The sequence below is a fragment of the Talpa occidentalis genome, unplaced genomic scaffold (assembly GCF_014898055.3).
Source record: "Talpa occidentalis isolate TD23 unplaced genomic scaffold, MPIMG_talOcc4v2.1 talOcc4.2, whole genome shotgun sequence".
Classification (NCBI taxonomy): Eukaryota; Metazoa; Chordata; class Mammalia; order Eulipotyphla; family Talpidae; genus Talpa; species Talpa occidentalis.
This window is the reverse complement of record NW_023602073.1, coordinates 57,305,534-57,323,505: the sequence shown is the minus strand read 5'-3', so window position 1 is coordinate 57,323,505 and position 17,972 is coordinate 57,305,534. Positions and strand designations below refer to the sequence as shown.

General features: G+C 41.5%; 1 protein-coding gene across 6 annotated transcripts in view; it reads right to left on the bottom strand.

Annotated features, from left to right (window-relative positions):
* ANKS1A (ankyrin repeat and sterile alpha motif domain containing 1A) overlaps positions 1-17,972 on the bottom strand; it is a 224,096-nt gene that overhangs the window by 146,032 nt on the left and 60,092 nt on the right. For all 6 annotated transcript variants that reach the window (XM_037519555.2, XM_037519556.2, XM_054698737.1 and 3 more), the window contains exons 2-3: positions 3,326-3,406; positions 1,243-1,399 (exon numbers count right to left, since the gene is read on the bottom strand). In XM_037519555.2, coding sequence (XP_037375452.1) covers positions 1,243-1,399; positions 3,326-3,406 — 238 coding nt within the window. The remainder of the gene's footprint in view (positions 1-1,242; positions 1,400-3,325; positions 3,407-17,972) is intronic.

Below are 17,972 nucleotides of genomic sequence, written 5' to 3'. Positions count from 1 at the left end.
TTCAGACTCTAAAGAGACAATTCTAAAGAGACAATGTTCATTCCTCCTGTTATAAAACAAACATCCTCATTGATGATATTAAATGTCTTTTGCTTACCTATCCAGAAAACACAGCCTGAAAGGGGAAAGGGAAGCTGAACAATAGTTATATACATACAATCTCCAATTTGAAATTTGGATGCACTGTTTTTCTTTTCTCACACATGAGAGGGAAGCTGCCCTTCTCTGAAGCCAAGTCATGCTCTGAACAGTTCACTGAGAACTGACACAGTTTATACTGACAGATGGACTCGCCAGAATGCTTTCCTATTTTTGGAGGGATAACTCAAATCTAGTCCTATAGGTAATTGAACAACCTCCTCTCAGTTAAGTCATTAGGAAAATAGGCCTAAGCTTACTTAGGAAGAATCACATCTCTCTCATTCAAGCAACTGAGAAGAAACATAGCTGCTTCAGAGCAGAGAAAAAAAACGGGGAGTGGCTTGTCACATAGGAAAAGCTCACCTCCTCTCAAATCTAAACTACAGGGAGACATATTTTATAATAGTTTTGTTTAGAAACTGCATAATTCAAGTAGGACATTCCCAAAGGAATAAATATAAAGAAAATGAAGTCTCAGAGCACCTAAATCCATGGCTATTGGAACTTATTTTCTAATTATTTTCTTATTCTCTAAGAATTAGCTCTCCATTGTCAAAGCAAACCCACTCTGGAATGAATATCAGTGCATGTCATGGACATGATCTTCATTCTACTGAATCACCTCTGCTCTCCACTCACAGTTGTATGAAATCATTTTTCTGCACTAGCACAAGCACCTCCTCTTCTGCAAGTTCTGATGGATGAAACACACCAGCATGGTTCCCAGAGTACTGATACACACAGGGAGCATTTCTGTTTACCAGCTGATGTTGCATTGCCTTGTTGATGGTTTCAGCATAATTAATAATTAATCAAGCCCTTCATTTTGAAACTGACTCTAAAACAATTTTACAGGATTTATTTACATTATTTAAAATTTTGTACATTTAGTAAGTATTTGTATTTTTATTACAGCACTATTCTGAATCTGCATGATTCAAATGCACCCTCATGGTCTAAGATTTCCCTGATGTACTAAGGAGCACTACTGGAAGAGGGAACTACTGGTTCCCTGTGATGTGAGTTATGGGACTGAAATGGTGACGGGACTACCAAGGTCTGGCTGTGGCTGAATGAAGGAGTGTTTTCCAGCCTTCCGACCTGTTCGTTGACTCTGGTGTGTGAGGGCCCTTGATGGATGAGCAACCGCACTATCTGGGCATCTCCTTTCCAGGCAGCCAAGTGCAGAGGGTAACAGCCTTTAGAATCAGCCACGTTGGTCAGTGCATCATTCCTCAGGAGAACCTCGACCACATCCCTAAAAGGCAAAAATCAATCATGAGTCGCAGAACCAAAAGTCTTTCCTAATAATAGCTCTTTACAATTGTATAGCACAAAGTCCCTTCACGATCGTCTCTTATCTGGCTCCCCTCTCTCTCCTCGAGCTTACTGCCCAGGCTCATCCTTTGACTCCAGAGCTAGTTGATATGCAGCTGCACCATCTTGAGCCACACTACACTGACTTATCCCCTCCTTGTTTATCTAAGCTTTCTAGATCATCCATCTATTTTCCATTATTTTGAAAATGTCTGGTCCCCTTGTCTAAACCTTGCAATATTTCCTTGTTTGTGATGTTTAAATAGTATTCAGGGATAGAATTTACATAACAGTAGTCATGCAAGACAAATATTATTCACCACATTATTCAGAGCACTTCATGATGTGGGAGCTGAAAGTGGACAAGCAGCAGAATTGAAGTTGTTGCAAACATAAGCCAGACACACATGGTATCATTTGATATATCCAGAAAGGAAGACTTAGCTTTCTTCTTTGTGACACCACTAATTAGGCAGATACAAGTGTGTAATTACCCCCATGCACATGAGGTCAAAGAAAATTCCCACTGGAAATAAAAACAGCATCTGGAGATGAACTTGGCTAATAAGCTACAGTCATTTAAGATTTGCTTTAATTTGGGTTCCTCCATTATTTCAGCAGGGAGGAATCGCCATGGATTCATTTATGAATTATGAGGTAATTTAGGTTACCCCATGATTTAAGTGAGGAGGGATCTGTTGTTAGCTTTATCTAAGAGGCTGCAAAAGACAATGATCATAATCCAGCATGTTTTAGAAAAGTCTAATATAGAAGGAAGTATTCTTTTTTTTATTTTTATATTCCCTATACAATTGCATGATTATTTTGCTCCCATTTCCTCCTTTCCCCGCCGCCACCCCCCCATAGTATGTCTCTGGTTCATAGTTGTTTGTTGATTTTGATTTTTTTCTTTCTCATAGTTATTCTTTTTCCTGGCCCCTTATTTAGGTTTTCTAGATTCCTGCTATGAGTGAGACCATCCGGTATTTTTCTTTTTCTTTCTGGCTTATTTTGCTGAGCATGATCCCTTCCAGCTCCATCCATGTTGCTGCAAATTGCATGTGTTTATCTTTTTTGAATGTTGAGTAATATTCCATTGTGTATATGTACCACATCTAGAAGGAAGTATTCTTTACACCCTCTATTTTGTTACACTCCGGTTTCTGTTCTTCCACATCCTGGCAAATAGACTCACTGTACTCCACAACCCTGCCTATCCATGCACTTGAAGGGTTGCACCCTTTGGGGCCTCCATATCACTTAAACCTATGCTGCCTTCTCTCAGGTCCCCCAAAGCACATCTCCACAGAATTTTCCACACAAATCTCATGATTCTTAATAACTTCTCTATATTTAAGAGAATTAAGTAGACCATATTATGCAAGTGTGTTTTTCCCTTAAAAAAAGATTCTTGTTATCTACAAGGTTAATTTGATGAGGAAATGGTAAGCACAAAGACAGAGTAAATATAAACAACTACTTTAACAGAAGGAAAGTTTCTCATGACTATTCAATCTATTTTCAGTTAATAAATGGGCTGGGTTACCTAACAGGTACCTGACAGGTAACCCAGCCCCTTTAGGATCAAGATGTCCCAAACTAGATCTTCATATTTAGATCATTGTGGGACCCTGCACCAATTCAGTGGGGGGAAGGACAAACCAAAGAAAAGGTAAAACCTAACCACTGGTTAAAGTTTTCTGAAGGGTGGGTAAGGATGTTGAAATTATACAGTACTCAGGAATTCTGGATGGACTGAATTTCGTTTGTTCTTTTCTGTTCCTCGGTGTCACTATTTAGTAATCCTTTACAAGAACAACAACAACAAAAAAGCCTAAAAGCAGAAATGCAGCATATTAATACTTACTTATGGCCATTCAGAGCAGCATGGTGCAGAGGTGTGTACCCAGTGCTGTCAACACAGTTCACGTTTGGCCCTCTCCAGATGCTACAGGGGGGAAAGAAAGATGCAGTCATAAGCCAAATTTAGAGACAGCTAGCTGCTTGGAAAAAAATCCTGTGTGGTGTTTAGCCAAACCGGTTACTTCCACATGAATCCTAATAAAGGACAGCAGCTGGACAAGGATTTAAGGGTCAAGACAAGTGTCACCATTTAAGAACTTGGTCTTCTGCACCCTTCTCAACTGCAACTTCATTATTCTCGCAGTTGGAGAGGCATGCCTCTGAATAGTCCCAGGATTGTAAGAACAGCTCTTGGAAAGGTCATCAAAAATATCACTGAACCAAACCACTCAGCCAGTCACAAGTATTGAGTACCTAGCTCTATGCTGGTGACTCAAGTCTGGGATAAACTTCAAGAAAAATCAGAAAACCAGGACAATTTGACCAGCAAGAACAAAGATCAAAGAAGCCACAATAACAAAAGGACCGGGCCCTGGTGGCACAGGCAGTTGAGCACCGCGCTGCGAAGCTGTCTGCAGCCTCTGCAGCGCCAGTTCGATCCCGGCTGGCCGGAGAGGGTCCCGCATGGCGCGGCAGACCTCTCCTGTCTCGCCCCAGTGCTCCCCTCAGTCAGTCAGTCGGCCTGTTCTGTTCCTGGCTCTATCTCTGGTGAATCCTCTCACCCTCCTGTGCATCTGGCCTGTACCCTGGTTCTTGTATAAAAATAAATAAATCTTAAAAAAAATAAAAATAACAAAAGCACCAGGATACATGTGTTATGGTACAAGAGATAATTTTATCTTTCTTTGTGACCATGTCTTATTGATAATAAAAAGAACAACAGGAGAATCTACAATTTGTGTGCCCTACTTGAATCAGAAATACTATGCTAGAAAGGTTGAAATACCATCTTATTTAATTTTCAAAAACTTAATTCTTACATGTTTCACATCTTACTGGACCAGCCAGACTTAAAAGTTAAATAGCAGAGGGTAGCTTTGTTTTGTCCTAGCTTTTGATGAGAATGCTTCTAATATTGTTGGCAGTTGGTTTGGTATAGACACTCTAGAACATGTAAAGGAAGTACCTTGCTTTTTTTTCCCTTTAAAGGTATTATTAGAAATAGTTGTTTACATTAAATGCATTTCGGCACCTATGGAGACCAATACAGTTTTCCACATTAAACCAATGAATATGTTGTTATCAATAGGCTTATAAATATTGAACCATTCTTTTAGTCCTGGGATTTGACATTATCCATTATGGTCATGTCTCAGAGTATCCACTTGAGAGTATTTTACTCAGAATTATCGCATTTGCATTCATAACAGAGACTGGACTAAAGTTTTTGTTTTTTGTTCTTACTGCATTGGATAGTATCAGTGTCAGTTTGGGTCACAGATCAGCTGCCCAGTTTTGTACCCATTTTGTTATTCACAAAATCATTGACACAAAACACTAAAATTATAAGGACTCACCAGTAAAACCATCTGGGCCTAGATCTTTTGTGTTCAGATGCTAGAAGCAACATTACTTATAACAATACAATTTTGGGAAGAGTCCAAAAAGTCTATCGATAAGAGAAATTATTATGATTGTTAAGGTATAGGCACAGAGTAGAATATCCTATCCCACTTGTATCGCTATATAATAAGAGAAAATGAGATTATAGTATAATATTAAAGAGAAAAAAGAAATAATTGTAAATACTGTATAGAAAGAATCTGTGAGGGACATTTCTCAGATCTGTGAATTGAGCTGACCACTTTATCTTCTGTCAAAAGTTGTATGAAATAACAGAAACAATTCTCACCCTACACCACAGACATAGTTAGACAGACAGACAGACCGGTAGATTCAGCTTAAGAGACTTATATGTCATCAACTAACTGACTATATTGAGAAATTCCTCAAAGGCAGAAATCAGACAAAATCAAATCTGCAGACACAACCGAGAAGAATGCAAGTTCTTCTAGTAGACTCGCACAAATGAAAAGCATTATATTATGAAGTGTTTATAAATATCAGGGTAACAGGCACTCTTAAATACCACTGGTATGAGTTTAAACTGGTAAATTTCCTTTGGGAAGACAATCTGGCAGCATGCACCAAAACCAAAAATAGGCATTCACTGGAGCCAGCACTTCCACTTCTAGGCAACCATCCAACAGAAACTCTCACACATGTGCACAAAAACACATGCTTTTAAGGGACTGCTTCACTGTAAGAGGAAACACTAAAAACTTAATGTCCAATAGGTGAGAGTTCAATACAGGTACATCCACAAAATGAGTTACTATATAATCACTAGCAAAAACAAAGGAAAGGAAACAAGTTAGACCTATAGGTCCTAACATAGAAAGAGTCCCTAAGAGCCTCCCTGGTAGCCTAAGGGTTAAGTCTCAGCACTATCACCACAATGGCCTGAGTTTGATCCTTGGCCAGGGAGCTAACCAACAAATGGCGCTGCAGACCTCTCCTGCCTTGCCCTCTGCTCCCCTTGGCAATGTATTTCAATGAATCTGGTTCTTCTACCTCCCACTCTGTCTCTGGTGAATCCTCTCTCATCCCCGCCACCTCTGGCCTAGACCCCAGTTCTTCTACACCAAAATAAATAAAATCTTTAGGAAAAAAGAAAAAAAAGATTTCCCAAGACATACTATGTTTTATGAATAAGTGAAAGAGAAGCCACTGTCTAGTACACAAAATGTGTACCCCATTTTTGCTAGCGTATATATAACTACACACACCTGTACGTTGATGGCGATTGAAAGAGTGCTCCCCCGGTACTGACAGAGGTTATCTCTGGGGAAGGAAAGGTGTGCTTGGGGCATGGCAGAATGGTTAGGACGGACTTCCATGTTCTGCTCTATGTTCTACCACATGGTTTAAAACTTTTACAACAAGAATGGATTCATGCAGTTATGTTTAAATAATTTTTCAAAGGAGAGAAAGAATCTATGCACAGGGAAAAGACAACAAGAAACCATGGAAATGTTAATAAATGATGGCAAATGTGTGACGTGTCCACCTTAACAAGCATATAAGTTTAAAATCTGCTGAAACATTTGAAGTGAGAGGAGAGGGTATGTGCGCTTTGGTTTCTAGGTTTCTTGTTCCTCATTGACTATGAGGATGTTGATGTCAGGTCAGGAACCTGAGGTGGATCCTGGTACCCCATCCTCCATGAAGCATGGTCTCCTATAGCACCTTCAAACATAGAGGTAAAGGCCATTATATATACCTTTGTCCCACTTGTGCAATGAGCTCATTTTCTTTCTTTTTCTTTTTAAAGATTTATTTATTTATGCATACAAGAACTGGGGTACAGGCCAGAGGTGTGGGGGTGTGAGAGAATTCACCAGAGACAGAGTGGGGAACAGATCAGGCAGACTGACTGAAATACACTGCTAAGGCGAGACAGGAGAGGCCTACTGCACCATGTGGGTTGCTCCCTGGCCGGCTGGGGATCGAACTCGTGCTGTAGGGGCAGCAGATAGCTTCTCAGTGCTGTGGTTAATCCCTTGTGCCACGAAGGAGGCCCTCATTTTCTTTCTTTCTTTTTTTTAAGATTTATTTATGCATACGAAAGCTGGGGTATAGGTCAGAGGTATGGGGTGGTGAAATGATACACCAGAAACACAGTGGGAAACAGAACAGGTGGACTGACTGAAATGCACTGCTGAGGGGTGCAGTGGGCCAGAGAGGAGAAATCTGCTGTGCCATGTGGGTAGCTCCCTGGCCAGGGATCAAACTCATGCTGCAGTGGCTGCGGAGAGCTTCATAGAAATGAGACTTAACACTTGAGCCACCAGGGAGGCCCCCATGAGCTCATTTTCTAAACCAAAAAATATTTTCCGGTACCTAATCATGGATTCAATAATGTAAAGGGAAACATATCTAGGAAATCTAGGGGTTCCATGTCCATACTGATTTTCAAATTGCCTCACAAGACAAAAGATCATTGTTCTAATATAAAATAGGTGACACTAAGAATCCAAAACCAAATTATTTGCTCCAAATCACAAGCTCCCATTTATGAAACTCTTGGCATTTGGCCAAACAATGATTTTACGATCTAACTGGGGTGACAAGATGAAGTGAGCATGTAGTAATACGAGGCCATACATAATTCAACAGCAAGATGACTGGACTAAACCAACAGGAGTTGGGAAAAAGGAAATCACTCACACTGTTAAAGCATTTGGGAGCATCGGCCATACTAAGGCCTTTCAGCTCTTAGTACTTCATTACTCTCCCTTTAACCATCTCAACGTAGGTCGCAAAGTAACCTTGCAACTTAAGACTTAAACTGTCCCTGCTTTTAACAAAAAGGCAGAACTGAAAGAGCTCTCTGTCATTTTCTGAGTTTTACCTCATGGTTTAGAGGTGATTAAATTTGGATATCCTACACCAGTCCTAAGGGTTCCCTCAAAACAATTAGAAAAGACATGGAAGTAAGAGAAGAACTTCCCTTAAAGTGGCAACATTTCCATCTAGCAAGGCCTCCCCACCCTCTTATCTCTCATTAGCATTTCCTCTAAACGTCCATCTAGAAATGTTGGGAAATGGTAACTATATTAAATGAAACCAAAATGAAAATGGAAAACTGTAATCTCTTTGCTTGGAATTTTAGCTTCAGACAGGATGGTAGTAACATCCCCCTCCACCCAAGTTTCTTCCTTTCTGGCAGCCCAAGAAAAGAGCTATTTACAATCTAGGTCTTCCTCCCTATCACAGCTGTCCTATTAAGTTTTTTTAAAACAGTAAGTCCCAAAGAGCTGCTTGGCACCAAACAAAAGCAGAGTACAATGGACCAAGAGAATCAGGGGAAAAAACAAAATCAAAAGAGTCTAGGAGAGTCCTAAGTCAAGTCTAACCTGTATTGATTGTGCAGAAATGCAATAGCGCCCTTGACTTGCACAACAGACCCGCAGAGTGATTTTGATGGGTCTTAGAGCAATCACAGCAATCCTACAAGAAGAAAACTAGGTTAAGAGCTTGGGCTCTGAAGTTAGTAGCAGACCTAACTTCAAAATTTGCAAAATCTGCTACTTGTCAGTTGTGTGACCTTGAATAAGTCACTTAACCCTTCAAACTACTGCCTCTGCTTAGGTAAATTCTACTGTGATAGGCTGCCCTGGACTTAAATGGCTCATGGAAGCTAGAACGAAGCTGGCTTGCATTAGTTCAACAGCAGTGTGGCAGGACGGCCTAAGACGTGTCATAGCAACTCAACTGCATCAACATGATGCTGAAGACATGCCTCAGGAGCACCAGCACCAAGAGAAGGTATTGACACAGTGCAGAGAGTAAGGAAGAATTCAACTTATGAGAACCTGTGACTTTTGGATCCCATCTCAAAAGCCTCTCTCTGTTCATGGCAGGCAGGATGATGGAAGTGGAGGTACTGATGAATAAGAACCAGCCATACAGACAGAGCCAACGACAACATGGAGAAAGGTGCCAAATGAGACTTTGCTCACTGGAGTACTTGTGCTTATACAAAAAAAATTGGTAAAGTGTGCCCTCTATGCATCAGATACTGTGCTAGGGCCTGTAGCTGCTGATGGGCTAAGACAAAGTCTCTACCCTCATGGAGCTTGTATTCTAGGGGGAAAGAGAGTGAGTCACTAGACAAGTAAATACATGATAGGATACCAGGTAGTGATAAATGTCATAAAGGAGCAAACGAACCAGACAGAGCAAAGTAAGAGGGTAAAATATGATAGGAGTGACACTTAATAAGGTATTCAAGAAAGACCTCTCTAAGAAAGGTGACCCTCGAGGAGGGCAAACAAAAAAGTGAAGGAATGAGTGGTGTGGGTGCTGAAGCAGACATACCAAAAAATTAAGTGCAAACCCCTGGGAAGGAAATGTTGACATGTGGCTGGAGATCAGGAGCTGGTTGCTCTGCCTGCAGCATGAGGCTTACAAAGGATCCCGAGGCAAGTCTAGGTCCACTGAGTATCTACGTACCAGTCTCTGGGTTAAATGACAATGTTAGGAAAGGAAGGAAGATAGAAAGTCAAACCTGAAAGAAAGGCATTTTCAAAACAAAAGGCAAAGGCACAGGTTCTTAAGTGCAAAACAACGTGATCAGATGCAAGTTTCTAGAAGGGAGTTGGGGTTCTTCTACCTGATGTAAAGGGCTCATCAACAACCATAATGAGATTTACTTAATCCTCAAGCCTGGCAAAAATCAGACAAAAACTTGGCTTAAAACTGCTTGAAGTATCTGTGAAGTCAAATAAGGACAGCAGAAGATACACTGAGATGCTTATTCTGTCTGGCACAGAAAATAGTCCAGCTCAAGGTCTCCTGACCCACAATGCCTTTCTTCATTATGCCCTCCTCAGATTTTCCAGATCATCTACTACACCTTTGCCAGCACTTAACATATTTGACCTTGGGCCACAGTGAATTCTTTATGTTGCTCCTCTGTATTTTAAGCTCTTCAAGGGAATTCTTCATGTTTCAAAGAACACAACAGCATCCAGTTTGCAATTTCTAGCTTTCAGTTACGTACCAGCTACCCCAGGGTAGAATGGTCTCTAAGCAGTCTAACAAACCTGCCATACTTTATCCATTAAAAATGGCAACAATCACTTAAGGGGGCATACAAGAATACTGCATTTGAAATGTCTGTACATAAAACAGAGACAGAAGAACCCTAACTTGGAACCCAAAGTGCCCAGTTCACTTTCATCTGTGACTGATTATGGGATCAGATATTGCAATGGAACGATATCTAAAAGTGGTTCTGAGCTGACAGTAAGCTTGATTCATGTGGTTGCTCAGCTATTTAAACTGCTTACTTCACACAGTAAGTAATGCCTCTCAACAGCCTGGCTGAGTGTCCAGTCCAGTTCAACTCAGTAAATGTTTATGCACTGCCTTCCATATGCCGTGCTGCTACACAGTCTCCACCCTTACGTAGAGGACTGGAATTAGACAAGTATGCAAATGACAATATTGCAGGATGTGTGACATTTGGGGAAGGAAGCGAGCAAAGGGTAGCTCATGGGGAAATGGGAATAAGGAGGCTTTGCAGAAGAGATACTGGAGCTGAGCCTTACAGCTTAGAGGGAATCAATCAAGCAGAAGAAAGAAAAACACCCAAATTCAAGGGCCACTGAGTAGCCCCAGCATACTGGGACGTAGTCACTACGAATGGCTTGAACATGCAAGTGAAAGCATGGTGCCTGCAAGGACGCAGAGTAGGCCCGCAGGCCTTAGCAAGGGGCCTGTATGCCAATGAAAAGTTTTGAGCAGAGAATGTTCAGGTGTATGTTTTAGAAAAATTCTTCTGTTGGGAAGCTGGGAGGTGGGACCCTAGATGACCAACCTGTTATTCATCATACTGTTGTGGTGGCCTGACATATTTCAGAATTTGAAAAAAAATCACCATGCTAAGTAGGTATGTAGATAATGACCTAGAAGAAGTATGCGACTAGATCCAGGGAGCCCAGGTAGAAGTCAGCAATTCAGGCATGAAGAGAAGACCGGAATGAAGGCAGAGGTAAGGAGGATGGAGAAAAAAGGATAGATTCAAGAGAAAAGACAGGTGACAAAATGGGGGTGGGGTGTATTGTCCACAACTCAGAGGACAACATGAAAGTAAATCCAGGAAGAAAACCAGGATTGGTCAGTTCTGTGATTGTGGTAATGTGACATAGGGAGGAGAATGAGGGTGTTTTATTTTGAATCTGCAGAGGCTGAAATGAAATTGGCCTCCCACATTTGTTCAGTCAATAGGTAGATATGAGGGTCTGGAATACCATGGTTACAAGATTAGTTTAAAAAATGACAATGTTGGTGGGGCTCCCCAGTGGCGCAGCGGTTGAGCACTGGGTTGCGAAACTACCCGCAGCCTCTGCCGCGCCGGTTTGATCCCTGGCTGCTCCCCGGCCACCGGAGGAGGGTCCCACATGGCACAGAGACCTCTCCTGCCTCCCGCTGCTCCCCTCAGCAGTGTGCTTCACTCCTTCTGCCTGCTCTGCTCCCCGCTCTGGCTCTGGTGAATTCTCTCACTCTCCCGCGCTTATGTGTACCCAATGCTTGTATAAATAAAAAAAAAATAAAAGAAAAATAAAAAATGACAATGTTGGACCTCCCTGGTGGCGTAGGGGTTAAGTCGCAGTGCGATCATGCTATCACTGCTGCAGCCTGAGTTTGATTTCCAGCCAGGGAGCTGACCCACATGGCACAACAGACCTCTCCCATCTAGCCCGCTGCTCCCCTCAGCAGTGTATTTCAGTAAATTCACCTGTTCTGCTCCCCACTCTGTCTCTGATGAATCCTCTCACATGCCCCCTACCCCCGCACCTCTGGCCTACACCCCAGTTCTTGTATGCAAAAATAAAAATAAACCTTAAAAAATTAAAAATGACAATGTTAATAAATAAATAAAACAATGTCCAAATTCATGTTACCTGTATTTGACCTTTACTAGTTTATTATGGAGTAATGAAGTACATTTTATTTCCATCTTACAGGTAATAAGACCAAAGATCAAATGATTTGCTGATCGTCATACTGCTAAGTTAATGTGGAACTGAAACAAAATCCCACATCTGACTTGTACGTTCACTCCAGTTTCTCCAGGCTCTTGACCTTGACTGTTGAGCAAACAATTTGGAGCTCTGTGGGGTTATAGCAGTTATAACTGCCTATAGTAGTTCTCAGGAGGTCAAAGACGCTCAGAGCATAAAGACAAGACAGGAAAGGGTCTTCTCTATCACTGACTGTGTGAAGAGGAGCAATGGCAATAAACTAGAGGGGAAAGAGGTTCTGGGCAGCTCTCCATCAATTCTTCATCAAATCATTACAGTCTAAATAGGAGTTTGTCTCATCAGCCTTTTTTTGCCAAAGGCCTCCACTGTTTTCCTCTTTTGGTTACCCTTGCAAAGGCAAATTTATCTCTGAACCTCAGAGAGGGCTGGCAGTTTTCCAACACAATGAAATGTTGTCCAAAGTCAGTCTGATTTTCAAACGACTTCATCTTACTCAAATGAATTTGACCCATCCTTACTAAGCTGCTTTCTACATACTTAACCAAGGAGAGTAAAAGAAGAGATTTAACAAGGAGACTATACAAACACCCTGTTGTCAAAGCTTGTGATCTTTGGAGAAAGACAAAACTTACAGACATGAAACCCTTAAATCAGTGCCAAAGGAATTCTAGTAAACTGGGACGAACTGAAAACAAATTTTTATTTCTACTCACTCCTGAACCCCATTAAAATGAAGGGGGGGGTAGGAAAAGGAGAAGATAACAGCGAACATAAAATAGCAACATTTTTCAAAAGATGAAAATTAGATAAGTTAGAAGAGCTGAGAAAATGAATCCCCCTGTAGACAGATGGAGGTGGCAAGTCACACACAAGTCACACAGCTCCAGGGCAAGTTCAGGGATGGACTGTCCCAGGTGACAGCGGTGACCAGGGATGAGGCAGGATTTGGTACAAATTCTGTGTGAGGGGCATCAGACTATCAGGCCTCCAGTCATATCCAGGGCAGCCAGTAGACAATTACTCCTGTACCAGGCAGGAGAAGGCAGATTTATTCTGTGAAGAAACTGGGCCCTAGACTAGGGAGCACTGGAAACAGCAGAAGGTAGGGAGAAGCACTATACTGAAAAGAAAGGCCCCAAAGGGGAGCTTACTTTCTGAAGGAAGAAATCCCAGCTTAGTTTGCCCATCTGGCTGCCAGAATGCCAGCAGGCCCACCTACCCCTAAATAGAAGGTTGGAAAATTCTTTCCTGAAGAAACTAAATGACTCTACAGAAAAGTTCAATAGATGCTGACTTTGGGGCTCCCCCAACAAAACAAGTGGGTTCCTGTCCAATCACCCCACATTATGTAAAACCCTCCTTGACAAGTCCCTCCCAACTCTGTACAGACCACCCAATCAGCTTTTTAGTTTCTCTCTTAAATAAAAATGACAAAAATCATCATATATTTGAGAAAAGCATCCAACAAGATATACAATAAAACAAAACAACAAGAAAGGACTCAAAAGGACAGAAATAAGGGACCAAATAAACCTCAATAACAAAAACCTTTTAGCATACAAAAACAGGATTAGAGGGCCTCCCCAATGGCGCAGTGGTTTGGGAAGCTGCCCGAAGCCTCTGCAGCACAGGTTTGATCCTCCGCTGCCGGGCAAGGGTCCCACATGGCGCGCAGACCTCTCCTGCCGCCCGCTGCTCCCCTCAGCAGTGTACTTCGGTCCTTCTGCCTGCTCTGCTCCCCGCTCTGGCTCTGGTAAATTCTCTCACCCTCCTGCGCTTCTGACTGTACCCAGTGCTTGTATAAAAAAAAAGCAGGATTAGAGAAAAAACTGGAAGAATCAGTACAAAGTTTTTGGAAATGAAAATATTACATTAGAAATCAAAATATAAATAGTTACAGAAAAAAGTTAAGTCAATCTCTAAGAAAGCAGAGCCAAAGAAAGAGGTGAGAAATATGAGGGGAAAGAAAATTTGAGAGCCAAGAGTTCCAGAGAAAAATAACTTAAGATACTGTCCACAGAAATAGAAATAACCTAAAATATTTTCTATGAACTGAAGGATACAAATCTCCAGTTGAGATTCCATCCTCAGTACAAGAAATAATTTTTAAAAAGACCCATTCCTAAGGCACACTGTGAAATTTCAGAATAAATGTGATAAAGAGAACAGTTTCCAGAGAGAAAAAAGTTTTCATACAAAGGACTGCGTGGCATCAGAATTTTCAATAGTATCTCTGGAAACTGTTAGACAAAGCAGTGCTTTCAAAATTCTGAGGGAAAATGATTTCCAACCTAGAATTTTACAGCAGACAAATTATCTGTTGATGAGAAGAGAATAAAATTATTTTTAGATATGCAGGGTCTCAAATTTTTACCTCCCACGCACCCTTTTAGCAGGAAATGACTAGAGGATGTGCTTTACCAAACAAATGAGTAAACCAAGAAAGAGGAAGACCAGAATCCAGGAAATGGGGCAAAAAAGGGCAAAAGGAATTAGCTGCAAAAAACCTCAAGAGTAGGTGGACCCCATTACTGCAGAGCACGTGGTGCGTCAAGGGAAGTGTCCATTGGAAAAGTAAAATGGACGGGTTCAACTGTTTTGTGCCAGGGATGTGGAAGAGATTATTTGGGGATTTAAAAATTAGGGTGGTCCTTTGGGAATGAAGAGTGAGCTTGACAGAGGAAACTCAGAAAACCAACAAGAGAAGCAGTAAATGAACTATACAAGAAAAAGACTAGGGTTGTGGTACGCTAATCAGTTCAGCAGGTGAATAATACCAACAGCCATAATATAAACATAAAACATTACACACTGATGTAACTGAAAACTGAAGGATGAAGAACTCAGTGGACCAAAAGTGTGCAAGGAAGCTATACCCTTCTTTTTCCATAACAAAGACTGATAGATGGGGCTAACGTTTAATATAATAACCCCAAATGTGGAGGAAACATCTAGGGAAGAGCGAAGATCTAGAAATGGTTGCTTTCCTCAGAAAGCCGAGGGTGTGTGAAAAATGGCCTTCTGGTAAGAATGGAGCAGGAATAAAGCTGCTCTGATATGACAGTTGGAAGGGCCCTTGCCAGCTATGAAATGTCTTGTAATCTTACCCATTTTTTGTGCCTGTGTGTTTCTGTTTCAAGCATGTGGTGAAAGGCAGTGACTTTGAAGGTTTTACTCCCTCATGAGAGAAATACAAGTATTTTAACTTCACATGTGAGACAACTCACACAAGAAACCTGGAAGGAAAGCCTCCTTGTTCCAGACAGTCAGCAAGGAGTTTCCTCCTCTCTCCTGCCAAGGCCAATTATCTTTAGGATAAACAGATTGGTTCTATCCACTGTTGCTCTCCACAGCATTCTGTTCTGGGCCCTTCTGTTTCTAGTCAGTAATTTTTGTGGACATAAATAATACCACACACAGACAAACTGGCAAGTTCCCTGACAGTGAGAACAGTTTAAAATCTTGTATATTGGCTCTAAGGACTATTTCCAGTTACTACTGATACTATCACAGGCAAACCTCACACAGCTGCCCTCTCACAGCCTCCAGCAGGCCAGGGGATCTGAATAGCGACACAGAACACACAGTGAAGCTGTCATTTTAATATGGCCACTGATGACAACCGAGAAGTACACTAACAGACAGTGAGCGCCACTCAGGGAGTTCTCTGCCAGCGCTCCAATACATTCATGAGGATTAATGTATATACATCACTTTTTTACAAGTCATGCTTCCCCAATGTTTTATAGTCCCACTTTAGAGACCTTTACTTTTTTTTTAAAGATTTATTTATTTATGCATACAAGAGCTGGGGTGCAGTCCAGATATGTGGTGGTGGGGGTGAGAGGATTCACCAGAGACAGAGCGGGGAACAGAACAGGTAGACCGGCCGAAATACACTGCTGAGGGGAGCAGCCGGCGAGACAGGAGAGGTCTGCTTCGCCATATGGGTTTCTCTCTGGCCAGCAGGGGATCGATCTTATGCTGCAGAGGCTGTGGATTGCTTCATAGTGTGGTGCTTAACCCCTTGCGCCACCAGGGAGGCCCGAGACCTTTACTTTTTTATTTGAGTCAATTTGACTAAGCATGACTTATTTATTTTTTTTTCATTTTTATTTATTTATTTTTACAATGTTGTTCGTTTTTGTAGAAAGTCTGATTTCTCCTCTCAGGTGTTGTCCCCATAAAATTACCACCACCAAGTCACCCATGAACCGTCACTATAGGCTCGTGCGCTAATAAGCATGACTTCTTAATGCTAAGCATCCACTGTTTCTGTACCACAAAAAATGCACAGAACCACTGAACTGCATCAAAATGGTCTCCAGATCTCAAGCTTCTGCTGCTAAGTATGGAATCATTCAGTGTATTCACTTACTGAGCAAAACAGCCAGTTGTCACACTGCACACTCACAACAGCAGGATGTTGGGCCACCTTCCTAAGCAACAGGCACACAAAACCTGGCACACTGTCAATACTCAAATATTTAGGGGAGAAGGAATAAGAGGAAAATTCAGTGAGCTATTTTAGATATCTTTCAATAAATAAGACCAAGTTCCTAAAGAATCTCAAGGATATAGAAACAAAAAATTATAATGCAATGTGATACATGCTATGAAAGAACTGTACAAATGCCAAGGGAACAGGGAGGAAGGCTTGGATAAATAGCATTCCATTAGTAAAAAATTAGATGAAAGGATTTTGCAAACAAGGGGAAGACTGTATGACAACACAGCAATCAAGGGGATTTTAAAAGCATGCCCACCCCAGTTTTCTGCCTTCCTCATACAGGTCTTCTTTCCTAGAAGAACATGTTTCCTTCTGCCTCTTCCCCACGCCCACCTGTTTCACCTTGCTTCTTCAACTCCCATTAAGCATTGAACAAAGCTGTCCTCCTCAGGAAAGCTTTCTTGTCCTTCCCAGACCAGGTCAGGCTCTTCATGAGCTACTTGTACTTTGCTTTCATTACAATGATCTCAGTTTAGAGACCTATTATTTGTCATTGTTCTCATAGGCCACCAGCAACTTAGGGGCAGATCTGAATAGGTTATGTTTACTCTAACATCCTCACTTGCAAGTAAGCACTGCAACTGGTACCTGCGGAGGACTCAATGAGTAACAGACATTTGTACCAAAGGGCATAGGTGTTGTTTAGTGAGGGGGTCTAGCCAGTAAAGAAAGGTATGGTGAATTGTTTTAGATTATAGGAACAATCTGAGCTTCCTCTGTCAGGTTATTTCTTGGGGAGGGAGGAGAAGAAGGGAGAGAAAGAAAGAGAAAAAAAGGTGTGTGTGTGTGTGTGTGTGTGTGTGTGAGAGAGAGAGATGGGGGGGGCACACGCACCCTTTAAGAATGATTTGCTCCCTGTTGTGTCAAAGTCCAGAGGCTTACTGAGCAGCGGTAGGAAGGCCAGATGCTTTAATCAGTTTGTGTTTGGGGGGCCAAGATGCCTCCATCTTAGAAAAACTATAAAACCCTGCTTTTATCTCTGCTAACCTAGTGTAATCATTAACAGCCTCTTGGACTGGACAGTAGATTGTATGGTCACTTTACTCCATCCAGACTGTGTGTGAGACCCCTTTCTTGGAACTCTGAGTCTACAAGACCTGGATAGAACAGCTAATACTTATTAAATGTTGTAGCAATACTATGAGCCCAGTATACTTTAATTGGATTAAAAAACAATCTATTTACTTCTCACCAGAACCCTGTAAGGGAACCCTAAGAAACTGACAAGTATGTTGGTAAATAACTAAACCAGGGTTACAGATTAGGAATTTTGTTTCATTCCAAAATCTGAACACTGCACTTATATACAACTTCTTAAAAAACTGCTCTTCCTTGTTGCTGTTTTCCATTCCTAAAGAAGATGAATTTCCCATAACTCATATCCCTTCATTTCCGCCTTGTTTTACAGACCCTCTCCTCATTCATTCTGTCATGCTCTTTTCTTTCTCTCCAGGGTCACAGGAAACCAATAAAGAATACTGGGTAAGGGAGAGACACTGAGTTCTAGGTAGGAAACGGGATCCAGTGGGAAATGAGTAGGGAGTTAAACATTTCCATTAACAGAAATCCAATTAGTTGATCAACCT